Consider the following 13,982-nt stretch of genomic DNA (forward strand, 5'->3'; position numbering starts at 1 on the left):
TTTTTTTGTTTTTTTCTTCCCGCGCGGAATAAATTAGCCACGGTCGAGCGCGTGCTAACGAGCGAATAATCGCGCGAGCGTACAACCGATTAAAAATACACACGATGCGCGCCGCCGCGAGGCCAGATAAACGCGCGCGCCGATTATTTCGTCGGCAATGAAAACATTAAAGATATACAACCGTGTGTATATACCCGGGTCGGCCGACACCCGACGAGAGCTCGTTCCTCCGCCGATATTAGCGCCAGAATTCCCACAACACGTTTTGTCACCGATAAACCGCTTGACTCCTCGTCATCCCCACCCATCCCTCTGCTCGTTATGAGATAACGTCGTTCCAATAAAATCACTTTGCCTCGCGCTTTCGCGCCAACGCAGATAACATCCGCCGCTTAATTGTAAGTAAAAATCAGTCGCGAGCAGCAACGCTCGGGTCTTTTGTTTTTTGTTCGCCGCTTCTGCCACGTGATCATCTCGGTTTCATTCGCTTTTCGAAGGAATAATCCTTTGAGGTTCGTTTCGAATTCAACGAGCTTTATCGCGAGGGGTTCGTTAACTGGTTAATAGGTCGATTCTCTCGACACGTGCGCAAGAGGATCTTGTTTTTTCTTTTTTTTTTTTAATCAATTTTACGTGCTCGTTTAAATGATTTCTGTGTCGATTTTTAAGAAATTATTCTTTTTTTTTTTTTTTAGTGTAGCACGATAAATGTTTGACAGCGATAAGATAGTAATAAGAAACCGCGCAAGGTGTCACAACATTGGTAATTTTTACTACGCGATTGGAAAATACTGAATGTCTGTACTAAACTCTTTACGATTATTTCCTTATAATCTTTAAACAAAGATTTCAATCTATTTTCTAGATTTTCAACGATTTTTCTCACGCACAAACGATCGAACACCGTACGAGAAGAAACCACGGCTCGAGATCGAAAATCAAAATAAATTTCAAATTATGGCGGTTTCGAATCCTACCCGCCATTGAACAGCCAAACTTTCCCCTCGACGATCCACCCATCCGAGCAACCGTCGAACAGCAATCCTCTCCGCAGAGAGAGGCAAGCATCCGAGAACATCGACCGTAATCACAGTCGATCGGACAGTAATATCGCGAGAATTTCGCGAACAACGTAACGGAGTAGAGGATCAAAAGACGTTTGGCGGCGTCGTTGGATCTTCCAGGCAATTCTCTCTCTCTGTCTCTCTCTCTCTCTCTCTTGGTCGATTCCTCGTGGTCGGTGCACGCGACACCGAGCACACCGAGCACGGCAAAGGTTGGCTACGTAATCGTGAGTTCGGGCCAAAGTCTAACAGACACGACACACCTCCGACCTTCCCTATCGATCTGCGGCCGGAGGTTTTACGCGTCCTCCGCCACCCTCCGCAACCTCGACGACCCTTTCTCACTCTCTCTCTCTCTCTCTCTCTCTCTCTCTCTCTCTCTCTTCTACCTCACCCTGCTTCGCTCCACGCTCGAGTCCTTGCGCGAGAAGGAAAATCAAGCGGCGGTAGAAGCTTTCGTGCGAACGTTTCTCGGCCACCTCTGCTCGGCTATTCCCCTCTCCTCTCTCTCTCTCTCTCTCTCTCTCTCTCTCTCTCTTTCTCTATCTCTCGCCCCTATCAGGCGTTCACCCCTTCGTTCTCTGTCTCTTAACCCTCGAGTCCCCCTTGCTGCTCCTTCGAGAGAAAACCGAGCAGCCAATGTAACGTCTTTACGACGCTCACGGGTACCTGCGAGACGCCTCTCGCGCGATAGCGTGATTGAAAACGCGTGATTCTGCCTCTCCATGTCAAGTGACATTTCTCCTCGACACGGTGAAGTGGTTTAGAAGAGTTTGGAGGACGCGAAGGAGAATCGGTTCGATGTGTATATATATATATATATATATATATATATATATATATATATATATATATATATGAGAATTTGTTGGGTTAATCTGCTCGATAGTTAACGTGGATTGTCGCGATACGAGATACCGCGATACGTTCGTCGTTGATGTTCATTATCTAGACAGTACCGTGAGATATCGTGAAACCTCGCACGTACTTTGCACGAATTATCACCAAGGCTTCCCGAAAGTTTGCGACTTTTTATTTTCAACCGCCTTCAATCCCGGTTTTCAATCACTATCGATTTCGATCTTCGTCGCAGAGACGTGGCCATTTGAGATGCCACCAGGCTCCATCTAACGCGTTCATTTGTCCCGAAAGTTTCTTTCTTTCTTCCGTTTTATTAATGAACAATGTGTCTTTGAATTATGATTTATTATCTTCTGCAGAAGCCTCGCAACAGCATTTCCAAAATTTCTAGAATTCGCTGGCGAGATATTACCGAAGACGCATTTTTACATCATTTATCGAACCACGGAGGCAATTTTTTTAAATGAAAAGGATAGGTAATAATCCGACAGGACATTGATTGATATTTATTCTTCTAATTTAGAAAAAAGGTGTGCGAGATATCTCGGAATCTAACCAACCGATTACTGTGAAACTTGGTGCGTATCTTTAGTAAAACATTTACTAGAGATTGACGACCGAACATTTCTTTACTTTTAACAATTTCGAGAAACATAAACAAAAAACGTAGAAATTTTTAAAATTCGATACATCAGAAACAAATAGCTGCTATTCTCATAATTTTCACAAGAATGAAAATGTTGGATCGTCAATCCCTAGAGAATATTGTTTGCTTTCGAACTTTCTTTGCCTTTTTGTTGCAGCTAATCCTGTTTGGCTGGAATCACATACTGACACCGATAGGCAATGTAAAAAAAAGTTATGTAAAAGGATGCCGTTAAAAAGTTAAATAAGTGCCCTCTTCTCTTCTTTCTTAATGTTGCCTTTTATATTTCATAATGTGTCAAAATAAACCACGAAAGCTCATGTCAGTATCAAATATGTACTTTTGTTTCACTAGCCCTCAGAAAGTGTTCGTAATGTTTAGCCCCGTCAAACTATCCTGCTCCCTTAAGATTCACGGGCGAAACTTATGGTCGCGGCTGAAGGAAACGGCTGAGGAAACGCGCTAGTTGATCGAATCGTTGAGCGCGGAGCCACGTCGCGAGAAACGATCGGACGGTAAAACAACGACGCGCGCCACAGAAATCAGAACGGGAGGAGGGAAAAGGCCGAGTAGTGACCAAACTCAAGAGAGAGAAACGCTCTGTGAATGACGCCAGCGTCAGAGTCGAGGAACGTGTCGGATCGGCATATCGTTGATTAAAATTACCAATTACGATTACGCTCTTGACCACTTGGAACAAAAATCGAGCTCGTCTCGAAATGTTCGTCATTTTGAAACTCGTGACGCCCGAACGATCGATCGGGCATCGTTCTTCACTTTCCAAGGTGCCACTTCGTCATTCCGTCACTCGCTAGACGGGAAAAGAAAGAAGCGTTTCCTCTAGTCTGTAATTTAAAGAGAAAAAAGAAAAAGAAAAAGAAAAAGGGAAAAAGGAGGTCGCGAAGTCTAACACGATGACCCAAATATCATTCTCTTCTTATCACGTGTGTGTGTGTGTGTGTGTGTGTGTCTGTGTGTGGGGCAGGCAGTGTTCGACGAAGAGAACAAGCTTCCCCCTTTACCGAATACGACGAAAAGGAAGCAAGCACGATTACGACCTTGCGATCGTTCCCGACCACAATCTCATCGGCGTGTACTCCGAAACACTGTGGGGCGATAGGGACCTCGGGAAGCGTTTATCCGAAGATAAATTGTAATTATAGAACGGAACGGACGAAAGAAGGTATCATTGGATCGAATGGTGTATATCAGCTGTGGAAAATTCCACGAATCTCCGTTGAACGGTGGAGTGTCGTAGCTGCGAAAATACACGACGAAACGTCAATAATTCATAAATACAGGAAACTGGAGTTCTCTGTCGCTCTCTCTTTCTCTCTCTCTACAGAGAGAGAGTTGAAAAACAATCGAACAAGCATTCGATGATGAAAACTTTTGCCACCTGATCGAACGTCGCGTGTATTTTAAATAACAATTCGTACGTTCACAGATACACGCTCCACCGCGTGGACGAAAAACATTTTCTCATCGACACACGCACGCGACACGTATTTGCAAACGTATCCGATGTTAAATGCCCAAAATTACCCGTATCGTTAGATATTCACGCGATATATATATATATATATATATATATATATATATATATATATATATATATATATTTTTTCAACCAGAGTCGAATAAACGATCCCTTGCACCCATTGCAAAAATTGCCATAAACACGATGTTAAATAGTCGAAATTTACCACTGTCGGCGTTCGTAATCATAAATGCAGAACGCCCGGAACGCATCGGTACGCTTCGCGAGGCTTGAGGTTGAAGGAAAAGCAAGCAACTGCGCAGACGAGTCGAGTACCGGGACGTGTGTTTGCGAAAGCCAGCTCTAACGCCATCCGTCCCGCCCGTCTATCGTCTTTTGAGCGAGATCCGCTCCTCTGCATCCTCGATCCGCGATACCCTGCCACCAGGCTAAATATATCGGCACAGACACGGAGGAGGAGGAGGAGGAGGAGGAGGGCTATCGACAGAACAGCGAGAGACGCCGAAATCTCTCGCTCAAAAGCGTGGTCTAATAACGCGGCAAGGTCGAGCAGACATATTTCGGTGCCTGCGAAATCGAGATTTCGAATTCGGGACTCGCAGGTGAATCTCAACAGTCCTCGGTTGGCTATCGCGATCGCGTTATATATTTGTAGGAACAAATACAAATTTCGAAAGGGGGGGAACACACGCATCAAACCCGGACCAATTTTGGTACGCGAGAGAGAGAGAGAGAGAGAGAGAGAGAGAGAGAGAGAGAGAGAGAGAGAGAGAGAGAGAGAGAGAGGCTACGCTGATTCGATAAATTTCACGCGAAATTATGCCGCGTGAATCACGCGCGGTCGACGTCGAGAAGCTGGCTACGAGAATTTTATTAGGTAATTCCGGTTGGATGAATAGGAGCATAGTTTGGCATATTATTCATATAAAATAAGCGCAAGATGCGAGAAGAACGTACGAGCAACTTGGCACGTTCTTCTTCTTATTTCTCTGTGTGCAACCCTGACGTTTCGACATACCTAATTCCCTGACCTAATTCCAAGGTTCCGAGGGAACCTTGATCTTCGAGGCACGCGGAAACGCTGTTAATTGTGTAAATATCGTCGACGTCGGAAATTCGCGATCGTGAATTTTGTCTGACAAGGAACGGGATACTGGACGGGGCAGAAAGGGACAATCGTGAATTGTCAAGGACGTTGGGCCTGTTGTCAACTTTTCTCCCGCGATCCAGCCGAACAAATTCACCCTCTCCCTCCCGATGACTGCCCACGCATTTCTAAAATAAATTACGCCGCGGTCGGCGAAACAGGTTTATTACTGGCCGCGCATTAGCGAACTGGAGCGTCCGAAACCTCCCTCGTAAAATGTCCTTAATACTAAAACTACCAAGAACTAAAATATAGAATTTTCATCAGAGATATCAAAATGAGAAAAAAAAAAAAATGGAAATACAGTAGAATACACAAACTTTTGTTCAAAAAATATCATTTAGACCTCTAAAAATACATTATTTTTTGTATATCTGTATAATGTATATGTATCTAAAAAATATATATACATATCTAAAAAAAATTATAAATTAGTCATTTCGACCACTTCGGTAGTTCTAGTGTTAAAGCTTTATTTAGGCGATGCTCGCGGCCGAAATAAAGACACAGAGACTTAATTTCCTACACTTCCCTGCGTCGTGACAATCGCGAAACGAAACGGAGAAGAACGATCTCATTTCCGTCGACCCTTATTTCTTCGAGGCACGTACGTACGTACGTACGTACATCGTCCTCGTTATCGGCCGCTCGATATCGCGAAGGAGAGCAAAGTATGCCGGATTCCTCGCATCGATGCCCGATAGAGCGATGCGTGCGCGATATAGCACGGCCAACACACGGAGCGTTCGAGCAAGCTACCTCGGCCGTTTCCGTCGTCCGCTCGGCGCCGCTCGGCGCGGCACCGCGCAACGCGTGTAATCAAGTGGTATAAATAATTCCGTGGCGCAGCCATGAGCCGGCCACCCGAGCGGAGAGCTCATTCCCCTGTTATGACACGCCGGAATCGGGACGCCTGGTCGTCGCGCGCGACTACGGCCCACCATGCAACCCCTTCGCCAAACAGAAACACGCGACCGCCAGTTTTTTTTTCTCTTTTCTCTCTTTTTTTTTTTTTTTTTGAGGACTGGCTAATCGCCGCTCGGTTTACACGGTGTATGAAAATCTTCCTCGCGAATATATTTCGTATTTTCAACGTGGGAACACGAGGCAGTTTAATTTGTGTATCTTGAATGTATTCTGAGAAATTTGGGTATGAATGATAATAGATAGTCAGCCCTTTAACCACGTATAATGTTTTGCTATTTGCTTTCACGTATACAGTGTATGAAAATCTTCCTCGCGAATATATTTCGTATTTTCACCGTGGTAACACGAGGCAGTTTAGATTGTGTACCTTGAATGTATTCTGAGAAATTTGGATATGAATGATAATAGATAGTCAGTCCTTTAACCACATATAATGTTTTGCTACTTGCTTTCACGTATACAGTTAGTTGCAACGACGTACACACGCTACAGGCGTGACGATGTGTATCATCATCTTAGGAATAACTGTCCAATGAAATATACAGCTGTTTCAACGTCGACACGGGAAAATTAGGATTATGCATTAACACAGGGGTGAGTCACGTAACTGAAATAATTTTTAAATTACGCGTCTAATGAATAAAGCGAGAGAGTATTAAATTCCAAGCAAAAAAAGTATTAACCTTCGCGTAGCCGACACCGGTCATCGTTGACCCAGAACTTGAATCGCAAAAAAGGTCCAAATGGTAACGATTTATATGCAAAGAACATGCAATATACAAAAAACACAATAACGTTGTACGTACGCAGTGCACACAAATAAAAAATATGTTTATAAAATTTTACATTTTTTAAACAAACTCCTTTCCTCCCCATACTATAAACATTATTAAAGATAATATCCTGTACCAAAAAGTTAAGTGCAGTAAAAATTCAGTTATGGGTCAAAAGTGACGCCGCCTCGCTCATTTACGTCGGCTATATCGGAGGGTCAAGCCACATTGGTCTTAAACCTTTAATAGTTAAGGAGATGATGAAAACTGCGTAAGACCATTTGCTTGCCACACGTTAATTTCCCAATATGGATGATGAGAAACAATCGATGCGCCATATTTTGGTTCCCTTGAAACCGTACGACTTTCGTACTAAACGATTTTTCATTCGGCGCGCAATTCAAAAGTTAGTTTCAAGCTACGCGAAACACCCTGTACGTACGTATCGTGAACGTAAAACGAACGTGTGAAAAAATTTGATAAGTATCGTGAAGATGAAAAAAAAAAAAACTCGTTGATCATTTGCAACGATTTCAATTGATAACTTGGAGTTATATAGAAAGCGCACGAGATCAACATTCGTACAATCACGGGGAAATTCGCGCGATAGAATCTCTCTCGCACGCAACGTGGCGTTCGTTCGTTCGTTCGAGTTGGAAGAAAACGAGCGAGCGGCCGGTTTAAAGAACCGAGAGAAACCGCATCGCGTCCAGGATGGGCCGATTGCCGACTAACGCCCCGGATCGCGAACCGGTCATTAGTGCAACGGAACCTGCAGCGCGCCTGGGACAGGGGGAACGCGGATTGTCCGCGAGCCGCAAAGCGCTCGCGCTGTGGATGCCCCTATTATCGGCCATCCGACCGCTAGAATGCCGTTAGACGACAGTCGATCTATTGTTCTACGTGTGTGCATGCGATCTTAACGCTCCTCGAGCGGAGGGCGAAGCCAACGGCCTAACCGCGGCTAAATCAATAACCCGCTGCATCACTTTCTTTCTCTCTCCGCCTTGCAGATTTCCGCTGCGACTTTTAACGAGTTTTCCCGTGCCCTTCGTGAAATTCGAATCGTCGTGGATTTTCTTGGCGTTACGGAGGAAAAGTAACTTGTCTTCTCTGAAAACAATGCTCCAAAAATTCAAACGACGAGGAACGAGATTCATGAGACTTTCAAAGGTTAATCCGACTCGAGTTTTTCAACCGATCATACACACAAGGTGTCTCGTGACAGGAGGTCTTTTTTTTCACTTTCTAAGTGAAAAAAAAAAAAAATGAATGGAAAGGAAAGAATAAAATTTGTTCGTCAAAGACCTTGCTTTGCGAGAAAATCGAGTTTGAATATTTATCTAGGATACTTGAATTTAGCTAATTTCCGGACGTGACAGAGAAAAGTAATTAACAAAAGTTGTTGTTCCAAGCAAAGGACGTAGAGTAAAATTTGTTTTCGAGGAAATCGGAAATTCGAAAATTTACCAAGGCAATTTTTCACATTCAAGGTCTATTTTCTCGAAAATAACGAAGGGAGAAAATTTCATTTTCCGCGCATAGAGTATCCTCGAGTGTCAATTACGCCAATACGAAATTATCGAACATCGAGTATACTCGAGCATACTCGATAAATCTTCAAACTCGATTTTCTCGAGAAAAAACAAAGGCTTCGAATGAGAAAATGTTATCCTTTCCTTTCGACTCGTTTTTTTTTTTTTTTTTTGACGTAGAATCACCGATTTACACTAGTTACGAGACACCCTGTATCGCGTCTGTGTTCGATCATCAACGAGTACACGGTGTACAAAGTCACGGTATAATAAATACGTCCGTGTTATGCTCGAAGAGACACGCACCGCAATTTCAATACAAACAACCGTGGTGTACATGGTGCAATACAGTTACGGTGGTCAGACGTTTCCGGTTTCTTTGAATCCTCCGGAGCGACCGACTGCATGGGTAAGACGCGTAATAGATTCCAGCGAGTGTGTCGTTTCAAGAGCAAAAACAGGGGAGGGGCGGGGGCGAATGTATGGATGTTCGCGGAAACACCGGCGTCGTTTCGATCAAACGCGAGCGCAACTTTTCGCCGATTTTTCGCAGTTGAACCATTTTTATCGTCCTGGAACTTCCGTTATCTGGTGACGTTCCGTGCCCGCTCCAAGTTACTGTGGTGGCTACGGTCGGAGATAAACAAAAAAAATTCGCGAATCGATATCCTTTATCTGCGCTGCCATTGGAAGCCGGACAGAAAAAACTCGCCTGTTCGCGAGGCGTGACTTTTTTTCATTCGCAAAGCGTCGAACCCTTCTGCGCATTACAACTACGAACGCTTCCGAAAGGGTTTGGCAAATCAACTCTGTCACTTCGATAATAATCCGGCAATTGTTAAAACTACGAATATTCGTAGTTCGTGAAATAAAGGCAAGTTAAACGAATTGAATCAGCTGAAGCATTTCAAAATCACAACCTGGCAATCCCGGCGACGTTTTTGAAAAAGATGATTTGCTCACCAGCAAGACCCGCGAAAATTTGAAATTCACCGCAAGATGACTTGGATCGAATATATACGGAGAATTTTTAGCGATAAGATAAGAAATATTATATTCAAAGAGGACATACCATCATTCCAGGCAATGTAATGAGGCACGAGCGGCACGATAGCGAGAGATCTCCTCGTTACAGAGGGGCAACCGGGGCCTGTGGCCCTGGTTGGTGGGATCCCACCATGCCCCCCCACCCACGGTTCCTTCTCGTTGCCGAAATATTTGCACCAGCGTACACTATCGTCGACCGGCGAATATTTCTTCTTTTTTTTTTTTTTTTTTTCTTTAATCACACGACGACGATACGCGTTGACAGCTGTGTCGCCTGTGTTACAGATCCATATTCTTTTTTTCTTCTCTCTCCTTTCGAGGCTCGAGTCGCGGAAGATTCTCTCAACGGAACTTGAAGGTCATTCTTCCGAGGAACGCGCCAACGCAATCGTCGTACTTTCGCTTTCGTCGTGTCTTTCGCGCTCTTCCGGAGACGCTCGAACCACCACCACCACCACCACCACCACTACCACCGGCGCGCCACCACCGACAACAACTTTCTTTCGCGCCAGAACTTGCAAGTCTCTGTTGTTGTTGAACGGCGCGTACACAACAAATCGCGAGAGCAAGAAGTCACCAGAGCACGCGCTCAAACTTCAAATCGTTTCTGGTCTCTTTCGCCATAAAAATTTCAGCGCCAGTTACTTTACAGGAAGGGAAGGATATACACTGTACAGATTGAACACTATGAACAACGACAGAGTCTTTACGACTCTTACCGACTGCGTGTTACACATTTACCGTACACGACGCGACGTACGACACGCTCGGTGATGCCCGTATAATGAAAACGTAATGCCCTTCCGATCACTTTGACTAGCTATCGCGCGAGCAGCGAAGTTGATGTCAGCAGGCGCGCACGTTCGAGAACGACGACGTCGCCGCCGCCGCCGCCGCGCGCGTCTGTGTTCCTCGCCGCCAGTCGAACGTCACGCAACCGGCGAGAAAAAGACGCCGGGAATAGAATCGACGCTCCCGTGTCCCTCGGCCAGCATATCACCACTGTTTCACGCCGCTCGTTCGGCGTCCGGGCGAACGACGCGGCCGCGCCGCTTGGATCCGCGGGCCGAAATTCTCAGCTCGTCGAAACGAGTTTGCGTGCCGCATATCGTCCATCGGTTCCGTGACCTCCGAACTCTCTCTCTCTGTCCGAAATGTCTTTCTTTTCGTTTCTTTTCCTTTCGTTCGTCCCTCCCCCCTCTCTTTTTTTCTCTCTTCGCCCTCTTTCTTTCTCTCTGTCTTTCACTCCGTCGATGCGAGTGACAGATAAGACGCGCACACCAACAACAACGCCTCGACGATAACATTCACTCCGAAAAACACTCGGCGCACCGCCGCACCGCCGCCGAAACTTCCTCCAGTCGCATGCTCGCAGACACAACGACTTCAAACGGCATTCGGCATTCGCGAATTTTTAACACGTCCCGTCCAACCGATTCGACACCGTTGTTCCCGCGAAATCTCATCGAGCACATGGTAAAAACGATTCCTGCAACGTGGGGCCGTGTACCTCTGTTGGTTCTTGTCTTTGCTAATGACCCAAAGGGGGTGATTTTTTTCTCTGTTCTCTGTTTTATGACGATTTTTATGCAACGTCACGGTGACACCGTCGGGATCAACCACGTGCACCAGAGTGCAAACCCTCGAACGAATAACGAGAACCGAGCTGCGTTCAACGTTTCTTTCGACAACAGCGTCGGTTCTCCCTCCTCGATTCGTCAACAGGTAGTTCGAGAACCTCTCGAAAAACATGCGTAGAAAGACGTGAAACGTAAAACGTTTTCTCGATCGAATTTTGGACGAATGTCTCGTCGTGTCTCGTCGAAGGAACTCACGACGTGTGACAAATGATCAAACGGGAGAAAAGGAGACGACGGTACACTTCGCGGCTTCGAACAGCTGATCGCGCCGCGCATCACTCCCTGTCTGTCTGTCTGCCGGCGAACGACAGGAAAGAAAGCCAGATCTCACTCTCTCGTCTCGGGAATAGAATTCCTCACTAACTCACTCACTCACTCACTCACTCTCTCTTTCTCTCTCTTGGTTCTTTTTCTTCCCCTCCGTCTCGTTCGCTCTTCAACGCGCGGATTCAATAGGGATCCCAATTTATCTCCGTTTTATTTTCGCCCGTGACGAATCTCGATCGTCTCGTTTCGCGTTTATCTCGGGAACAAACTCTTCTCTCCCTTGTTCTCTCATTGTCCAATCCACAACGTCACACCAACACTACCGAAATGTTGCACTCCACCAACGCCTCTCGTGTTATACGCTCGCGGAGCCCGTCACCGGTTGATAACACGGCGAGTCCGCATGTGTGCGTGGTCTTACATACGACGATACTCACGATACTTCTCGCTCTTTTCTGCCGCGTTATCTCTCTCTCTCCTCTCTCTCTCTCCTCTCTCTCTCTCTCTCTTTCTTTCTCTCCCTCTCTCTCACCGCGGAAACCGCCGGACTATTTTCGTTGGAACTAACACGGCTGTAGTAGCACGCGTCAAACCTCCCCCACTCTTTATTTTTCTCGTTTGCTTTCCTTCCTCCTTCGCACGTTCTTCTTTTCCACGCCGTCCTCGTTCCTCCTCGTCTTCCTCGTCGTAGTCTTTGTCGTTGCTGGTGTTAACGTTGTTGGCCCTTTGTTCTTTGTTGCAGCACCGATCGGCCGGCACCACCACGTTGCGTGCCTGCCAGCAGGCGAACGCCGGAAAGAAGAAGAGGAAGAGGTGGAAGAGGACGACCGGACTTTTTCATACGCAAACATCGGCCGGCTCTCGCCTTTTTCTCGTCCCCGCCACTCTGTGTGTGTGTGTGTGTATGCGCGCGCGTGTATTTGTGTGTGTGTGTGTGTTACGATCGTGAAAATTCACACCGTGAACTTTGACCGGCAGGCTTCCGTCTGCTGGGAAGTGCTCGTGCTGCTCGATCGACGGCCGAGACGCAACGTGTTGTTTGCTCAAACGTTCGAACGAATCCTCGTTTGCTTCTTTCCTTCTTTCTTTTTTATCTGTTCCTTTCTTTCTTTCTTTCTTTCTTTCTTGCCACTCTCGGTGCTCTGCGACAAACGTTGCTGGCTGTGAGGCCAACGTGCTCCAAAATGTGTCTTTCAACGTGCTCGTGGCCTTCGTACTTTTCAATGTAACTCGCAGGAAACGAAACAGGAAAAGAACCAACGAAACAACGAAGGAAGAGAGCGAAACGACAGAGAGAGGCAGCGGGCGAGGGAACGCGGAAAGCACGCGAGAGAGCGACACGAGGCGCGAGGAGAAACGCGCTCGGACAGACAGGCGTTATGAGAGAGGAGGAAGAGCAAGGACCCCTGTGATGTTCGTCCTATCGAAGTCCGCGAGCGATTGACTCCCGCGCGTCCCGGTCTCGGTCTCGGAACGGTCGTGGCACGCGTGAGGGGAACACGGGAGGGGATTCCCGCGGGAGGAGAAGCGGCACCGCGGAACGAGGGGAGATCGAGAGGGTACGTCGGTCGGGTGGTCGGGCGAGGGTCGGGGAGGGGCGGTTTGCTGGAGGAAACCTGGGGGAGGGAAGAATCGGTGGCGATGGCGGTGGCGGTGGCGGCGGCGGCGGTGGCGGCGGCGGCGGTGGCCGCGGTAGAACCAGGAGGTAACGCCAAAGAGGGACTGCGGCGTGAGAGGGGCCGGCGGGGAGCGGCGGCGCTGCCGCGGGGGGGTGGGGGTGGGGGGACGGCGCGTCCACGACAGCGGAGGGGGGTGGATATGGCGCGTGCCACTACACGCTGGCAGGTGGAGTGCGCGTGCCCAGAAATCTTCTCTTTCTTCGCTCCCTTCCCTCTTCGCCCTACAGAACAGATCGTTCTTTCCTTCCTTCGTTCTCGTTCTGCCAAACTCGTCCCTCCTCTCGCTCTTTCGCCTCCTCCTTCTAGTCCACCAGCTCCTTCTTCTTCTTCTTCTTCTTCTTGTTCTTCTTCTTGTCCCCCTCTGGCTTTATTCGCGATTCTTCTTCGTTTTAACCGACGATGCGACGTCCGTGTCGCGACCGTGTCACTTTCTCTCTCCGTCCCTCTTTTCGATCTCGCCGCCTCTCTGGTTCTGGTTGCCTACGTTCAGCCGGTCTGCTTTGCAAATACGAGTACACCTTTATTCTGTTATTTCTTCTTCCTCCAGCGTTCTCTCGTTTTTCCGGTCACGGTCGTTGTTACACCGTATTTCTTGTCGTATCCGTAGACGTTCCGCGACTAATTTACCCGCCTTACCGTTCTTTACCTGGCTTTGTCCTTTGCCGCACTCAATCACGCGCCAAGAGGATTATCCTCGTTTTTCGTCTCGTTTCGCGTGACTTTTATTTGTTCGTTGTTCGTTCAGAAGGAAGTACGGCTGTACGCGGGAATTCGAAAAATTTCACTCGTCCTTCGCGCCACTTCCATTCGAACGATCATCGAGGTTGGCAACGTTTCGCAAACGACTGACAGACATCGTAATTTCAGCTAGCAGCACGATTCGAAGATTCCTGCA

General features: G+C 47.1%; 1 protein-coding gene across 1 annotated transcript in view; it reads right to left on the reverse strand.

Moving 5' to 3' along the window:
* Positions 1-12,967, reverse strand: part of LOC122535433 (neurogenic protein mastermind-like) — a 52,518-nt gene extending 39,551 nt beyond the window's left edge. The window contains exon 1 of the mRNA XM_043666968.1: positions 9,527-12,967. Coding sequence (XP_043522903.1) covers positions 9,527-9,532 — 6 coding nt within the window. The 5' untranslated portion in view covers positions 9,533-12,967. The remainder of the gene's footprint in view (positions 1-9,526) is intronic.
* Between the last annotated feature and the right edge of the window lie 1,015 nt (positions 12,968-13,982).

Source organism: Frieseomelitta varia, unplaced genomic scaffold, assembly GCF_011392965.1.
Source record: "Frieseomelitta varia isolate USP_RPSP 00005682 unplaced genomic scaffold, Fvar_1.2 scaffold_717, whole genome shotgun sequence".
NCBI classification, from domain to species: domain Eukaryota; kingdom Metazoa; phylum Arthropoda; class Insecta; order Hymenoptera; family Apidae; genus Frieseomelitta; species Frieseomelitta varia.